Source organism: Bos mutus, chromosome 24 (assembly GCF_027580195.1).
Source record: "Bos mutus isolate GX-2022 chromosome 24, NWIPB_WYAK_1.1, whole genome shotgun sequence".
NCBI lineage: Eukaryota > Metazoa > Chordata > Mammalia > Artiodactyla > Bovidae > Bos > Bos mutus.
Window position 1 is genome coordinate 46,347,937 of NC_091640.1, and position 17,376 is coordinate 46,365,312.

The window sequence follows — 17,376 nt, forward strand, 5'->3', positions numbered from 1 at the left end:
TAATGACCCTTCATTGTTAGACTGTGGAGAAGGAAATGGCAACCCAGTCCAGTACTTTTGCCTGGGAAATCCCACGGACAGAGGAGACTGGCAGGCTACAGTCCATGGGCTTGCAAAGAGTCAGACATGACTGAGCAACAACAACAACAAATGTTAGACCTTATCTTTTCTCCTTTTTGGGTCTTACAACCACCCTGCACTATTATCTCTATTTTGGAGACAGGGAAACTGAACTCCAGAGAAGTCAGGCTCTTTGCCTGATGTCATCAGCTAGTTTGGAGTAGAAATACATCCCGTATTTCCTTTCCTTGGGTCTAGAGTTCTGTCCACAGCCAGCACAGGGCCCGTGGAATTTCCAAGTTGGGCCTGGCCAAGGGTCAAGCACGGATGAGGGACTGGGAGTTGGTGGGCGGCTGAGGAGGTCTAGGAGGAGGCCCAGGCTTTCCCTGCAGGACTCCTACATGGTGTGTACCGCCTTGTCTGAAGCTCCGCGTGGAAAAGGTCCCTGACGATGGTGCCGTCATCTTCATTCTTGGCCAACCAGCGGCCACAGGGGAACGTCATGCACTTGCCAAGGGATGGGGCGTCCACCTCTACCCAGTCTACAAACCAGCCTGGAGCCTTGCCTGGAGGGAAGGAGACACAGAACCCCTCAAGGACCTCTACACAGATGGCTTTCTGTGCACAACTTCAGGACTCCAAGCATCCTTCCTTAGTCAAAGGCTGGTGCCTATGGTTCCACCGTGGACTCATCATTGCTTCTGCTTACAGCAGTGTGGACTGATTCCTGTGTACCCTACCGGATCCTACTCTGGGCTGCTGTCAGTGAAATGAACAGAAGGGAAGGGATATGGAGAAGAGATGACGGGAGGCAGAGTCTGAGGGGAGGGAAGCAAAGAACCGTCCAGGGTGGAAGGTATTCCCAAAAGGGAACCCAGATGCCAGAGAGAGCCTGTGTTAACAAGGGCTCCATATTTTCATCTAGTGGCAGGGCGACATGCTGGGCTCCCTGGCCTCAGTTTATGATTCATGAAGGGAAGGGAAACAAGTGAAGGATCTATGCTCCTCCCTGGGAAAATGAGTGCTCAGGTTTAAAGAAAGAAATGGAAGCCGGGCAGAGACCTTGTCCCTCAGTCCCAGAAGCAAGGAGAAAGGCCTCCTTCCTCAGGCTCACAAGATATGGTTTGAAGACCAAAAAAAAATGAGTCCTGCTTTAGTGAGAGAGAACAAACTTGGGCACAATATTAGGGGCTTCTGGGAAGAACTGGCTTCATCCGTGGTTCTAAGTGGAGCCCCCAGACCAACAGCCTCAGCATCACCTGTGAAATATAAAATCTCTTGAGTCCCATCCCAGACCTACTGAGTCAAAAACTGGCTGCACACTGAAATTTCTGACTGTGGGGTTTGGGGAGAAAGCTTTAAAAAATCACTGGTGTCCGGGCCCTACCCTGATCAATTAGACCAGAATCTCTGTGTGCAGCCATGAAGGGACTGAGGGAGCTGTGTCATCACGGAAAGCAGATGACATCCAAGCCTACCCTAGATTCTTTCCTAGGCACCCATGGGGGCCTGCCCATGGTCCTCATGTTCTCAGCCAGGAACAGAAGGGAGGGAAGCCAGACCTGTGTTGTCATGACCGATTCTGACTTTCCACAGCTCTCCCAGGTCCAGGGTCTCCACGGTGAAGATTTCGATGCTATCCCTCTCAAACTTGTCGCTGTTGGCCTTGGAGGATTTCAGGAGGGTCATTCCTGCAACCAAATGACCCCAGCATGACTGGCTAGGCCTGAGGCCTTCAAACTTAGTCTGACTACCCCTCTTAGTCTCTTCTCCTAATGAGCAAATTTCTGAACTTCTATCAAATTTAGACTATACAGTTACTATCTGTGGGGCATTTTTGGTATTTTGTGTGTGTGTGTGTGTGTGTGTGTCCTTGTATGGAGCTTTGCAATAACTCTTTGACATACGTATTTTTATTTCCTGCTTTGCTAAAGAAAAGGAGACACACCCACAAATTAAGGGCCTTATCCAAGATCACCTGGGAGAAAGCGGTGGGGCCCTAAGACACAGCCCTCAGGTTTCTCCACGTAGGGAGGGAGCCACCTTCACATGTTCCCTGCATTGAGGAAACAGGGGCTCCCCTGCAGGATGGGGCATGTGCCAATTCTCTGGAGACTCTTCTCTGGATGACAGAAGGAGGACTGGATTCCAGCGCCCCTCACCAGCCACCTCACATACAGGCTCTGTCCTAGGGCTCTGACTGCGGTGTTGATCGGAAATTTAAGGTGGTCCCAGGGTCATCACCATCCCCTCCTGCCTCATTCTTCAAGTCTCCTTATCCCTGTAAGTCCTGCCTCATGTAGGAAGTCTTTTGATAATCATAGACTTACTGCAGATGATTTAAGTGCACAGAGTCAGACAGACCTTGGTTATTGTCTGGGTGGCCTTGGGCAAATTACTTAATTCTCTGAGATCTGGTTTCCTCAAATGTCAAAAGGGGTGGCTTTGGTGCCTTCCCCATAGAGGAGTTGTGACTATTTAATATGATGACTGTTGAGTGTTGAAGAATGTGCCAAACACATAGAAATCCCTTGGCAAATAAAAGCACTCTGTTAGGCCCCCTCAATTTCATTGACTATGGTTCAGTAACTATTGCAATGACATACATTTGTAAGTTTCAACCTGATTCACTCATTATATTTGCATTATTTAACCTATTAAATAATAATATTAATAATAAATGCTTTATTGTCATTTTGTCTCAAATATTTTACACATTCAATTTCATTAAATCCACAACTCTATGAGATATCTACTAGTTTAATCTCCATTTTACAAAAGTGCGTGTGTGTGCTCAGTCATATTAACTCTTTGTGACCCCATGGACTGTACCCCCCCAGGCTCCTTTGTCCATGAAATTTTCCAGGCCAGAATTCTGTGTTGGGTTGCCATTTCCCACTCCAGGGAATTTTCCCAACCCAGGGATCAAGCCCTTGTCTCTTATGCCTCCTGCACTGACAGGCAGATTGTTTACCAACTGCGCTATCAGAATACGCTACAAATGGGGGAAACTAAAGCAAAGAGAGGTTAAGCCCCTTTCCCGAGGTCACACAGCTACTAAGCGGTATAGGAGAAATTTAAACCAATTAGTCAAGCTCGAGTACACACGACTGAATTAGAATATGAGCATCTCAAAGTTGGTGATTACCAAGTCAGGGATCGCCCCTTCATTCTTCAGCAATGCTTAGAATAGAGCTTTAGGAGTAATGAGAAAATATGTGATGACTATGTATTTGAGGAACTGGTTCTTCTCTGAACTCAGAATGGCTAGACAGGTGGCCCAAGTGGATGCTGACTCCGGCGCATATGCCACCTTCTGTGATGGCCTTGACAGAGGCTCCAGAATGACCCCAAGATTCCCTGAGCATCTCATATCAAGAGTACCATGGAACCCACTGGCTGAATCTTATTGGAGGCTGGGAAGAGCCACCATTTCCCAGGTTGTTATTGAGATAGAGTTAGAGCTACCTCTGCATTCAGAATAGAAGGAAAAAGCTGGCAAAAGACACAGAGCAGAGACCTCTCACTGTGTGGACTCAGGAGCTTCTTCACTGTAGTTTTGAAAGGCCACCACAGTGACGCCTCAAAGAAGGGTGCAGGAAATGGTTAAACAAAACAAAACAAAACCACCTTTCAGGAAGGCTGGACAAAGACTTGGGCGCCATTGCCTGGGGAGAGGATGCTGAAGGGAAGATGATTTTCACAGCTTCCAAACACTTGTAGGGGGTAGAGGCAGCAATGAGGGCTGAGAGAGGACTTAGAAGGATTTTAAAAGAATTTTAAAAGAACATTTAAAAGAACAAGGAATTGCCTTTCTCTCTTGGAGTCAGTCGCATGTAATCTTTCAAGAGTCAGAGGCACGCAAGTGTACAAAATAGAGACAGGAAAACCTCTCCAATAAATGGTGCAGGGCAAATGGATGTCTACAGGCGAAATAATTCATTTGGACCCTTCTCTCACATCATACACAAAAATCAGCTCAAAATGAATTACAGATTTAAATATAAGACCTGAAACTGTAAAATGCTTAGAAAAAAAAAACATAAGGAAAACACTTGATGACATTGGTCTTGGTAATGAGTTCATGAATATGACACCCAAAACACAGGCAACAAAAACCAAAATTAGCAAGTGGGATTACATTAAACTAGAAGCACAGCAAAAGAAACCGAATTCTGTAGAATGGGAAGCATATTTGCAAATCATTTACCTATAAGGGGTTAATCACCAACATATATAAAGAAATATATGACTCAATAATAAAGAAAATCTAACAACTCAATTAAAAATGGGCTAAAGACTTAAATGGACCTTTCTCCAGAGAAGACATAAAAATGGCCAATAATATATGAAAAAAGTATTCATTGTCACTAATTATGAGGGAAATGCAAATCAAAACTACAATGAGATACCATCTCATACCTGTCAGGAGGTCACTATCAAAAAAAACAAAAGACAACAAGTGTTAGTGAGGATGTAGAGAAATTGGAATCCTTACACACAGTGGGTGGAAGTCCAAAATGATGCAGTTGCTCTGGAAAATAGTATGAAAGTTCTTCAAAAAGTTGAAAATATAACTACCATAAGAACCTGCCATCTCACTTCTGGGTATATATCCAAAAGAATGAAATCAGGTCCTTGAAAAGATATTAGTACTCCTATGTTTGCTGCAGCATTACTCAGAATAGCTAAGACATGGAATAAAAATCCTAAATGTCCATTGACAGATGAATGGATGGAGAAGATATGGTATATACATACAATGGAATATTACTCAGCCTTGTAAATGGAGATTCTTTGATATGCAACAATGTGGATGGTTCTTGAGGATATTATGCTAAGTGAGATAAGCCAGGCACAGAAAGACTAATACAGCATGACTCCACTGAAATGAGGTATCAAGGTCAAATTCATAAAATCAAAGACTGGATTGGTGGTTACCAGGAGCAAAGCGTAGGAGGAAATAGGGAGTTATTAATCATCAGGCATAAAGTTTCAGTTTAGTAAGATGAACCACCTCTAAAGATCTGTTGTACACCATGAACCAACAGTCAACAATAATGTTTATATGTTTAAAATTTGGTAGGAAAACAGATTGCATGTTAAGTGTTCTTCCCACAATACAATAAAACAGTAAAGAAAATTTTAAAAATGATTTCCTAAAAAAGAAAGTGAGAGACATGACCGGGATATCTCTGGAAAGTTCCACTGTCTCCTCCAGTCTCCCTCAAGAGGAACATGGGTGAATGGGGCCTTGCATTGCTCTCTTACCAGTGTCATCTTGAGTGCCAAAGAGTGTGATGAAGACATTGGCATCGGTGCCAGCATTCTTCTTGTCCCCAGTCTTTATGGTCACTGAAAATGTGGTAGATTTATCTGCAGGAGAAGAGTGTGGAGAAGTGAGTGGTAGACTGCACCTCCCATGAAGGGAGGAGGGAGATAACGTATTGAGCACGTTTCTCTGCTTCGGTTGACTGTTTCTATGAGTCACTTTCCTTGCAGTATGTGTTGTTCTGTAGTTGCCTTTAGTCTGGAAACTTCCAGAAGGCAGAGATGAGACTCCCCACCCCTACTGCCAGCTCACACAGGAAACCCTCAGTCAGTAGAGTTGTAGGATGCTCGAGGAAGACTTGGGGTGACTGTGGGGTTCAAAGGCTCATCAGCCAGGAACCCTGGTCTGACTCCTCCAGATTGGGAAGTTTTAAGGATGCGAATTTCAAGGAAGGGAGCACAAGCATCCCAGCACTCTTGAAAGTTCATTCTTCCCCTTGACAAAAATATTCGTATTGGGAGTCTATAACGAGCCGGGAGGGGAGGTTGCAAGACTAAGTCAAAGGAAAGGAAAGTCGTTCCATCGTGTCCAACTCTTTGCGACCCCATGGACTGTAGCCTACCAGGCTCCTCTGTCCATGGGATTTCCAGGAAATAGTACTGGAGTGGATTGCCATTTCCTTCTTTAGGGGATCTTCCTGACCCAGGGATCGAACCCATGTCCCCTGCATTGTAGACAGAGGCTTTACCATCTGAGCCACCAGGGAAGTCTAAGTCAAAACCAACTGTAACTATTCTGTTCTATTTCATTCCATTCCTGACAATAACTCCATGCTAAGCCATGTACTTTACAGCCAGCTATATGCTAGACATGTGAGAACATGCCCCTGTCACCTTCCCATTCTTGCCACGGAAGACTGAGAGGGCAGCACAGACAGATTCCCAGAAAAGGAAGTGTTCGGAGTCCAGAGTGGAGAGGAAGATGGAGACCTAGTTGGGGAAAGACAGAGGAGATGGGTGCTGGAGGGAAGAAATCAGCTCTAGGAAACCTTTCTGCTCCAGGGCCAGGTTGTCGAGGGGGGCGTTGTCACCACCTCCCCCGCCCTCCTCCATGCTTGGTGGCAGCACATAGGACTCGTCCACTGGCAACAGCTCCCTGGACAGCTGGCCATCGTCCTCCTCCACAGCCAGCCAGCGTTGGCACGGGAAGTAGTACCTGTGCAGGAGGGGAATGGGGAAAGTTTGGGAATGTGTCTTTGAGAAGGTCTCATGAAACAGCAGTCATGGCTGAGACATAAGAGGCCCTCATGGGACCCAAATGCTCCCCTGTCTGCCCCCACCCCCCAGCATTGCCCTCCCATCCTACCTAAGAATCACCCCACTAGTTCCTTGCTTGGTGGTGGTTTAGCCGCTAAGTCGAGTCTGACTTTTGTGACCCCATGGACTGTAGCCTGCCCAGCTCCTCTGTCTATGGGATTTCCCAGGCAAGAATACCGAAGTGGGTTGCCGTTTCCTACTCCAGGGGATCTTCCCGACCCAGGGATCAAACTCAGCTCTCATGCTTTGCAGGCAGATTCTTTACCAACTAAGCTACAAGGGAATCCAGTTTGCCTGGAAGTCTACACTTGCCCGGAGTAGACAACAAATATGGGATGTGGTTTCCATACACCCCATGGAAAAAGGCTGTGCCTGGAATCAGGGTCACATAGGAGGAATGTAGAGAAGGAGGGGTTTCTGGGGATTGTTCTGGCCTTTTCTAGAATCAATCTATTAGCCAGAGCTACTTTGGCAGAGAATATTGTACATAGGAGGTCCTTCATACCTAAAGGATTGTAATGGAATGACCCACTTAAGCTTCTGAAAGATACAAAGAATATGACCTTTAAGGACCTGGCACAGCAGACAGCGGACACCACCCAGGGAAGGGAGGTCCAAGTTAGACTCCTCAGCAGAGAAGCTGAACCCAGTGCAAGGGAGGAGCCGGGATGGAAGGGAAGGCAGGACAAGGGCTGGGAGAAGCAGCAGAGAGTGGGCACTAAGGACTCGCCTCTAGAGCCCGACTGGGTTTGAATCCTGGCTCTGCCACCTACAGTCCTTTGAGACTGAACAAGTTTCTTTACAGCTCTTTCTGTGAGAGTTGCCAGATTTAGCCTGCAGAATCACAGGACTCCCAGTTAAATTGGAATTTTAGATGAGCAAGGAATAATATTTGGGACACACTTATACTAAAATATTATTCTTTGCTTATCTGACTTTCAAATTTAAGTGGCCATTCTACATTTTATCTAGCAACCCTCTATAGAATGAGGATAATGTTGCCTATTTCAAAGGCAGTGGTGAGAATTACAGGAGTAAAACATTTTTAAGTGCTTAAATTTCCTGGCTCTCGGTACATTCTTGGTTAAAAATTCGCTAATACTTTGATAGTGATGATGATGGTGATGGTGATGGTGATACTTCCTTTCTTTGTCTTCAGCCCAAGCCTGGGATTTCTGGAGGCTGTGGGCTGGACAGTTCACCATCGGGCCCCTGGGCTCCCAGAACAACTCAGAGGGTTTGGGGACAGACTATCTCTAAGTTGGGGCTGCTGCACACCATCCCTACCACGGTCCAGGTGCATAAGATGCATTCAGAGACAGGTCAAAGTCTGGAGAGGCTGGAAACAGCGTAGACCGGGGGTCTCATCCCTTTCTGAGCCCCACACCCTCCTACAGTCCTTACTGCCTCCCATCAGCGTGTGAGAGGAGCAGGCCAGGGGCATGGAGGTGCAACTGTGCATCGAAAGTGAAAGTGAAAGTCACTCAGTCGTGTCCAGCTCTTTGGGACCCCATGGACTAAACAGTCCATGGAACTTTCCAGGCCAGAATACTGGAGTGGGTAGCCATTCTGTTCTCCAGGGGATCCTCCCAACCCAGGGATCGAACCCAGATCTCCCCCATTGCAGGCAGATTCTTTACCAGCTGAGCCACCAGGGAAGCCCAAGAATACTGGAATGGGTAGCCTATCCCTTCTCCAGAGGATCTTCCTCACTCAGGAATCGAACGAGGGTCTCCTGCATTGCAGGTGGATTCTTTACCAACTGAGCTATCAGGGAAGACCCCCGTAGCTGTGCATCAGGGGACATGGATTTAAACGGTGGGAGGAGCTCAGCCTTCAGAGAGACAAACTAGATTGCTTTGAAATTAGTGTTTAAGTGAAAAATGCATATTGCTCCACTTTTCAGCCTTTTAAATGTATGAATGGAAAAGTTAATTTTTTTCTTCAACCAAATAATTTATGAATAATAGGCTTTAGTTCTAAATTATGGCCAATTAAGGGAGAGAGACAGAAATAAAGAAAAGAGTGGGGTTGGGGCTGCGGAGGAGTAATGAGAGTGTGGGAGGCTGGAGGAGGACAGAGACAGGAGACAGAGGCATAAGGAGCTGGAGAGACTTATACTAGGAGACAGAACAGTTAGCAAGACAAAAAGGGGCGGGCGCAAGCCCTCCCACATCCGCGAAGAGCGCATGCGCAAGGCCTCAGCCTCAGCGCCTGTCTTCTGGGCGCGTCACCCGTGCTGTCCTTGAGATACCTGCTCGGGGAAGTTGGAGGTCCTCAGCACGCCCACTGCGGTAGCATCGCGGGCCCCGAGCCTCCGGATCCCGCTCCCTGGGGGGAGAACCGGAGCCAGAGGCCGGACGGGCCTGAGTGCCGGGCATTTAGCCTCCAGTCCCAATGATGCCAACAAGCACCCACAGGAGGTCTAGCGGAGGACTGGACCTCTGGGCCAGTGTTCTCCCCTTCCTCCCACAGGAGGAATAAATCCTGCTCCAAGAGGCCTGGGGAGGGCACTAGGTGGCTGTTTTTCAGGAGTGAAGGAGAAGAAAGGCATGCAGGTGTTCTGGCATGGTACCCCCCACTCCAGCCAGGGCAATGGAAGGAAGAGGCAGAGCTGGGGTCAGCAGGAGGTTTAAAGTGAGCATGGAAGCAAAGCTCAGGGCCCCTAAAAGGTTGGGTTTCACTTGAAAGTAAAACTGGAATGCGAGGATTACACACTGTAAAATGTATTTAATGCATGGCCTTTCCTATTTTGTGAGTAAAGGCTGAAGCTCATCAGATATGCCCACTGGTGTTACAGGAAGAGCACAGTGACAAGAGTGGGTCTGGGGCTCGGGGACTCTGGGTTTGTGCCTCTGGTCTTCTCCTAACATGCCGCATGGTCTCTGCACCCCAAGTTCCATCACATTAAGGCTGCATGAAATCATTGTCAGGTCTTTTCTGTCTCAACATTCTGTGACTCTCACACCACCCCCCGCCCCAAATCCTGGAGGAGTGAGGGGTTTTGGAGAATATCTTCCTGTTAGGTGAAACTTACGGGGAAAAATAATTCAAACTTTTTGATCAACCCTCGCTGGAAAGCCCACCCAACACATTTGCCACTTGTAATGGAATTCAAGAATAACATCTGTCTTTCACGATTCAGGGTCTTATGAGACCCCCATCAATAAGAACAGGAATCTATGTCTTAGGGCTCAAAACAGGTGGAAAAAGGCTATCTGATCGAGTGTGGACAGAGCTCAGAACACTAAATACATTCCTAACTTCTGTGGCATTTGCTTCTTCCTCTCTGAAGTTGAGTGATTTGACTTTATTGCAGATCTGTATAAAAAGATAGCTAAAGTATTAAAGGAGGAAGGAAGATGTGGCAAACCTCATTTAGTCAACAAGGAAGGGGGCGAGGAAGCAGCAGAGAGAAGGACTTAACAAAGACGGGCTAATTCAAGACAACACACTCCCAAACGTCTGCCCATTTCTGTTACGTATTCAGAAGCTAAAACATCAGAGATTCATAGCTTTAGAGGTGAGGAGGACTTTGAATTTTTAAGTCCTTGCTAATGTACTTGGAATCTCTGGGCTATAAGGGGTCTTTAAGAGCCAGTGCACAATTTGTCACATCTCCTTCCACTATAAGGAAGAGCATGGAAACATACACTGAGGAAAAGCCTCCATCAGCCAGGATGTCCGAGAGATCACAGTGATTCTCAATATATACGCCCCTGATCCCTTCCCCCCGAGACCTGTGTTATGAGTAAGAACTAAGCTTCCATTGTGTGAGGCCACTGACATTTTAGGGCTACTTGTTATCTAGCAGAACTTAGCCTATTCTGACTGATACAACTTGGGATACCACATGGACATGATTGTCAAATAAATGGTCACTGAAGTGATGTGAAAGGAAGAGGTTGCCCAGGAGCATGTATTTAAAGTGTCTCTGCCAGAAGTCAGGCAAATCGAACACCCCACGAGCTCAGAGTCTCCTCGCCCCCTGCCGTCCACAGTCCCTGGCATACATGGGCACCACAGGATCAATGGAATCAAAAGGCATCATGCCCTCTTCAGGTGAAATGTTCTTAATTCCCCCTTCAGAATTCCTGCCACAACTCCTAGATTTCTTAATCAGCCACTATTCTTTTCTTGAAGATGCATTTTCTCTTTTCCATCAGCCCCCTTAGAATGTGGTGCCTGACGTCACCCCAAGGCTCCAGGAACTGTCTAAGCAGAGCCGGTGAGAGGAGAGGATCGGCTCTCCTCATTCCAAGTGTGATGGGACTGTCAACGTGAACATCAACCTGACACTTCTGAAATGTTTTTTTCCAAAGAGGCCAGTGGTGGAGCCTCCCAGGCTAGAGTCCCCAAACTGTCTCAACTTCACAGTTTTCTCCCTGCCCGAGGGACTAGCAGCCTCCTTATATGAGAGGATGTGAGTCTGTGGGTAGAGCCCCAGTCAACCCATGGGAGACCTCAGACCCCAGGACAACGCACTCAGCACCATTCACAGCTGCAAACCACCATTAAAAAGACTTTCCACATCATTCGTTCATGGACCCTGACAGCTTGAGACTCCTCTAAAAGACCTCAAGCACTCTCTATTTGGAAAATAATTATTCTTTTTTTTTTTGCAATTGAGTTGCAGATCAGTAAATCTTCGGCCCCCACTTCCCCCAGTCCCTTCCTCCTGGGGTTTCAAGCTCAGACTCAGCTGCCCTCCAGAGCAACTGTCTCAGAGGCCAGAAGGGCTCCAAGGGGTCCTGCTGAGGCTCCACTGAATCTGTCCAGCTTTGGACATCAGACCCCTGGGGCCACTGTGGCTCTGTCTGGGTGACCTCACGGCGGCGGCAGGGGCTCTGAGCATCACACCGTCTTGAGCCTTTCTGCTCAGACAGCATCTCCCGAGGGGGCCTGACAGCAGCTGACATCTCCCTGTTCCTTCCCCCCATCTCCCATGCTCAGCTCCAGCAGGGTGCCCATGAAATGCAGCCAGCCAGGAGCCTGGATGTGTTCTCAGCATGGCTTTGGAGCACCTTCAGCCTGTCTTGCCACCCTCTCCATTATTCTTTTCCTGTTTCCTATCCTCCATGATCCTCATGCCCAAGAAAAACACAGTGACCCACTGCATCCTGAATGTGCCCCCTGGCTCTCCACCTCTGTGCCACCTGAATCACATTTTCCAACCACTTTTAATGCTCTCGTTTCAAGCACTCAAACATCCAAGAGCTGCCTGTTCACAAAGGCACATCTCGATGCCACCTTGGATAAAAGAGCAGCCTGATAACCTGCCATCACACCCTCCGCCTGGTCCCCTCAATGTTCTAGGTTACCGTGCGGAGACCACCAGCACCTGCTTGCCCTGCAGTCCCTGTGGTCTCCCTGCCTCCCTGGCTGTCAGCTCCTCAACCACCCTGCACTTCTCCTGCCCCATTTCCTAGCTGTCTGGCCACTTTTAGATGTTGACTCACTGGAACCTTCCTACTCAGGGAAAGAACGGATACTGCCTTTTACTGGGTGTTGGGCCCCCTGACACACAGTACCTCACTTAGTCCTCGCAATGATTTTGTGAAAGAGTTTCTTTATGCCCATTGTATGGGCGGAAGAACTGAGACTTGAGAGGTGACTGCCCAGGCCACACAGGCAAAGAGTGGAAGAGAAAGGAATTGAACCTGAACTACCTCCCATCATAGGTTTCTGCTCTTCAAAGGTGGTGTCTGAGCCAGTTGTTCAGCTGGCAGCACTTAGCACGGCTTGTGTTCGTTGAATTAATGAATGAATCAACACATCAAGCATAGTTTTATTTATTAGTTGACTTAATAAGTATCTATGGTATGCCTATTACGTGCTGGGCACTCTTCTAGGGACTGGGTGGTGAGGGGGCAGACACAGCAGTGAGCAAAACAGATGAAGTTATTTCCTCATTCAGGGGACCTCATATTCTACGTCGGGGAGAGGAAGAATGGCTACATGGAGCAGTGTATTGTAAGTCAGTGATGTGGGGGAAGTAAACTGAGGAGGAGGCATAAAAGGTCCAGGGCTGGGACTGGGGCCTCGCTGAGCCGGTGGGACCTAAGCAGAGACCTACCTAGACAAAGGATGAGCGAGCCATTGGGGCAGGAGTGCTAGCGGGAGGGGGCAGCACACGCGAAGGCCCTGAGGTGGGACCACGTCTGCTGGCTTCAAGGAACAGCAAGGAGTGAGCCAAAGGGTGGGACCGGCCACTGGAAGTGCTCTCGCTCTTACTCTGACAGACCCGGGAGCCTCTGTGCAGTGTGAGCAGAGAAGGCACGTGGCCTGGGGGTCTGGACAGCTGCAGACACGGGCAGGGCCTGGGTGAGGCGGAGGGGCCAGCCAGGAGGCTTTGACCAGGAGGTGCTGAAGATGGGGAGGGGCGTCTGACAGCTTTTCTGACAGAAAGGGCAATGGAGGGAGGGGTGGGGGGCGGCAGAGAGGCGTTACAGGCACCCAGTCTGCAACGAGATGAGTGACTGGGACAGCTCAGTGTGCGTTCACCCTTCTGGCCGCAAAGGTCTTATTCCTGAGCTAACAAAGGTCATGGAAGGTTGTGGCGCTGTTGAGAAGACAGTGCCTCTCCGAGAGAGAGGATCCTTGCTCTCATTCTGCTTCCAACGGATGGCCATGGTTTTACATCTCTCTCCCAGGGTAGGCTTTGCTCAGAGTCACTCTCTGCTTGCCCATGGCTGGAGCCAGCTGAGCACAGAGCCCTTACTGCTGCTTCAATACCAACGAAACAAAGTAAAGAAACCATGCAACACCAACAAGGAAGGATGGCAGGGGAAGAGGAGGAGACGAGCAGAGTGAGGAGTGGAGGAAGGAAAAAGAAAGGGCAGGGAAAAGGAAAGAGGAGTAATGAGAAGGGTCCAGTCGCAAGAGTGATAAAGATATAAGACACTTGAGCAAATGTAACAGGAACGTGTAGCCTGTGTGAAGCAAGTGTAGAAAATGGCCTGACTGAGATACTCAAGGAGTGCCTGGAGAGATAGAAATGTGTGCCTGGGGGAGCACTTCATGGTCTAAATGTGCAGTTCTCTGCACATACATTTAACAGCAAAATGATCAAAATTCCAACAGGGTTTTTAAAAAGTCACCCAATGTCTTAATTTGAAAAGGTAAGAACAGCTAATATCCTTCATAATGAAAGAAGACAAGTATGGACAGAAATTAAAACAGATTATAGAGCTGCAATAATTTTCAAGTATGTTGGGCTGGCCCAGAGATGCCAAATCAACCGAACAGAGGTCACCGACCCTAACCAGGCTGCATGGGATGTTCACAGTTTGTCCCTGTCCTTACATTTTTTTGGAGCACTTTATCTTTGTCAAGATTAAATGCTTTATTTAGATTTTGAGACCATCTTGAGATATAAGTTGGGCTATTAACTTTAAACCCATTTATCAGAAGAGCAAATGAAAGCTCATGAAGATGGAGTTTGGGATTGACATGTACACACTATTATATTTAAAATAGATAACCAATAAGGAGCTACCATATAGCACAGGAAACTCAGTCTACTAACCTGAACGGGAAAAGAATTTGAAAAAGAATGGATAGTTGTATGGGTATAACTGAATCACTTTGCTGAACACCTGTAATGAATACATCATTGTTAATCAACTATACGGCAATATAAAATAAAAAGTTTTTATAAAGATGTTGTAGTAACTTGTCCAGGGTGACCTGGTGAGTTTCTGGCAGAGCACCTACCCCAGGGGAGGACCCTGGTTCCCAGTGTGGGCTTGTCCCACAGCCCTTCTCTGCAATCACAGGGTCCTCATGTGGCCTCATAGAAATCCATGACACTGGGCTGTATGTGAGCTGTCCCTCAGTGCCCCCTTCTGGAGTAATCCCTTGGGCTGGGGGGACAGGGTTGAGGTGGAAGATGGGGTGACCTCCATCAACCCCTACCTTGCACAGAGGGAGGAATGTTTCAAGAGACACCAGGCTGTGGGCCAAGATGTTGTTTGATCCAAACATTTATTTCTTAAGTGCCCTCGACATTCTGGGCACTGGCAGGCCCTCAGCAGCTCCACAAACCTCTCCAGATCTTGCCCGCTTCCCTCTCCGCCCACCTCTGTGCCCCCGCCCCCAACAGCTCCACGTCTCCTTTCATGTCTACTGCCCCTTGACTCCTCTCGTCCAAAAGGCAATGTGGCCTACTTGTGGAAACACACCAGATTCATCTCTGATGGTCTGGAGTTCTGGTCCTGGCTCTGGCACAAACTGATGCTGGGGCTACAGCCTCACCTCCCTGGGGTGTGGTTCCTTCACCTGTCAGGAGAACAAGATCCCCTTCCCACCCTAGCTCCAGGGGGTAGCTGTGAATCTGGAGCAAGGGCCAGCAAGCTATGGCCTGTGAGCCAAACCTGGCCCACCACCCACTTATGTACCCAAGCAAAGGTTTTACATCTTTAAATGGTTGAAAACAATATAAAGAAAAATACTTTTTGTGACATGTGAAAATTACATGGAATTCAAGTTGCAGTGCCCATGAATGAAGTTTTTGTGGAACACAGACACATCCATTTACTTTGCTGTTGTTGCTGTTGAGTTGTTAAGTCATCTCCAACTCTCTGCAACTCTATGGACTGTAGACCACCAGTCTCCTCTGTCCATGGGATTTCCCAGGCAAGAATACTGGAGAGGGTTGCCATTTCCCCCTCTAGGGGATCTTCCCAACCAAGGGATCGAACTCACATCTCCTGCATTGGCAGGCAAATTCTTTACTGCTGAGCCACCAGGGAAGTCCAGTTCCTGACTACTCTAACTTAAAAAAAAAAAAACAGCCAGCTTAAATAAAATCCATTCACTTAGGTATCATCTATGGCTACTCTTCTGCAGCAAAGGCAAAGCCGAACAATTGAAACAAAGACCAAATGGCCTAAAATATTTGCTATCTGGCATTTACAGAATAAGTTTCCTTATTCCTAGTCTAGACCATTAAAGTCATGTCCTGGAAGTCACTTTATACGTGGAGAGACTTGTGAATAGTAAGTCTGGGCATGGAGATTGGGCCATGGCAGGAATAGAAAGCCTGACTTTCTGAAGTGATGGACATAAAGAATTGGATTAGATGTTCCACTAGACTGCCCGCCTGACAGGGCAAGCAGCTGAGGGGCAGCCCAAGGAGAGAGAAGGGAGGGAGGCAATGCCCACCTAGCCAGCTCCATGTGCCAAACCCACATCCTAGCCACCCCCTCTCCTCACTCATCACAGCCACCCCACCCTTACCCTTCTTTCCATGACTATCTTAGGGGCAGGCATGGCCTCCCCTCCCTCCCCTCCAGTCCCACTCACGTGATCTCATTGTTCACGTCAGTGATGTCTATTCTGTCCAGGAACCAGCCTGGTCTGTTGCCTGAGTTGTCATGGCGAATCCGAATCTTGGTCAAGGGCCCCAGATCAATGGCATAGATGGTGAAGGTATCTGTCTGGGAAAGATCAGAGTAGCACTCATGGAGGGGGGCAGCCCTCCCCACCTCACCGTCAGCTTCACCCTCCCAGGACCTGGGGCAGCCTGAGGCCAATTGTTAGATCCAAAGCATCAAGAAGGAGGGGGCATGGAAAATGTAGCCAGCCATCTGGGGTTTGGTCTGCACTGCCGACTTTTGTTTATTGAATTATCATTAATATACAACATTAAATTAGTTTCAGGTGTACAACATAGTGGTCCAATATTTTTATACATTATGAAATGATGACCACTTAAAGACCAATTATCATCCATCACCATACAGAGTCATTACAACAATATTGACTATGTTCCCTATGTGTACATTACACCCCTGAGACTTCTTTATTTTATAGCTGGAAGCCTCCACCTCTTCATTCCCTTCACCTACCGCACTACTGTCTTTTCACCTGCCCCTGCCAGGGGGGTCTTCTCACTTTCACTGTGTCCTGGAAGGTGGAGGGAGGTAAGAGGGTGATAGAAGTGACCGTGAGAGAGGGCTAGGGAAAATGGGCTGACTGAATGCCCACATTTGTGTTGTGGTGTGTGGTGTGTGTGTGTGTGTGTGTGTGTGTGTGTGTGTATGTGTGTGTGTGTGTGTAGAGCCTGTTGCTTGCATATGTGCAGATACTACATGCCGTGTGTGTACATATGTGCATAAACTCCTTCAACCACAAATTCTGATTAAGTGCCTGCTGCTGCTGCTGCTAAGTCACTTCAGTCGTGTCCGACTCTGTGCCACCCCATAGATGGCAGCCCACCAGGCTCCCCCGTCCCTGGGATTCTCCAGGCAAGAACACTGGAGTGGGTTGCCATTTCCTTCTCCAATGCATGAAAGTGAAAAGTGAAAGTGAAGTCGTTCAGTCATGTCCGACCCTCAGCAATCTCATGGACTGCAGCCTACCAGGCTCCTCCGTCCATGGGATTTTCCAGGCAAGAGTACTGGAGTGGGGTGCCATTGCCTTCTCCAGATTAAGTACCTACTATGAGTCAAAGTGCAAATCCGAAGTGATTGACAGGATGTAAAGTGTAAGACCTAGATTGCTCACCATTCAAGTGGGAAGAGAGACCACTAGGGAAGCCTTATAGAATACCAGTTGCACATATATGCGCTGGAGGAAACAGATGACACCAGGACCAGAGGGTGAACCCGATACGTGGATGAGATCTTGACTATAACTTTTAAACTACTTATTGAAAAGCATTCCAAATTTACAGAAAATTTGCAGAAACAGTGCAATGAAATTTTGTAAACCCCTAGATCTTGC

General features: G+C 47.7%; 1 protein-coding gene across 2 annotated transcripts in view; it reads right to left on the reverse strand.

The window, feature by feature from the left end:
• The window catches only part of LOXHD1 (lipoxygenase homology PLAT domains 1), a 205,295-nt gene that overhangs the window by 66,126 nt on the left and 121,793 nt on the right, over positions 1-17,376 (reverse strand). For both annotated transcript variants that reach the window (XM_070361798.1, XM_070361797.1), the window contains exons 21-25: positions 15,955-16,088; positions 6,381-6,547; positions 5,332-5,436; positions 1,623-1,751; positions 462-626 (exon numbers count right to left, since the gene is read on the reverse strand). In XM_070361798.1, the coding sequence (XP_070217899.1) occupies positions 462-626; positions 1,623-1,751; positions 5,332-5,436; positions 6,381-6,547; positions 15,955-16,088 (700 nt within the window). The remainder of the gene's footprint in view (positions 1-461; positions 627-1,622; positions 1,752-5,331; positions 5,437-6,380; positions 6,548-15,954; positions 16,089-17,376) is intronic.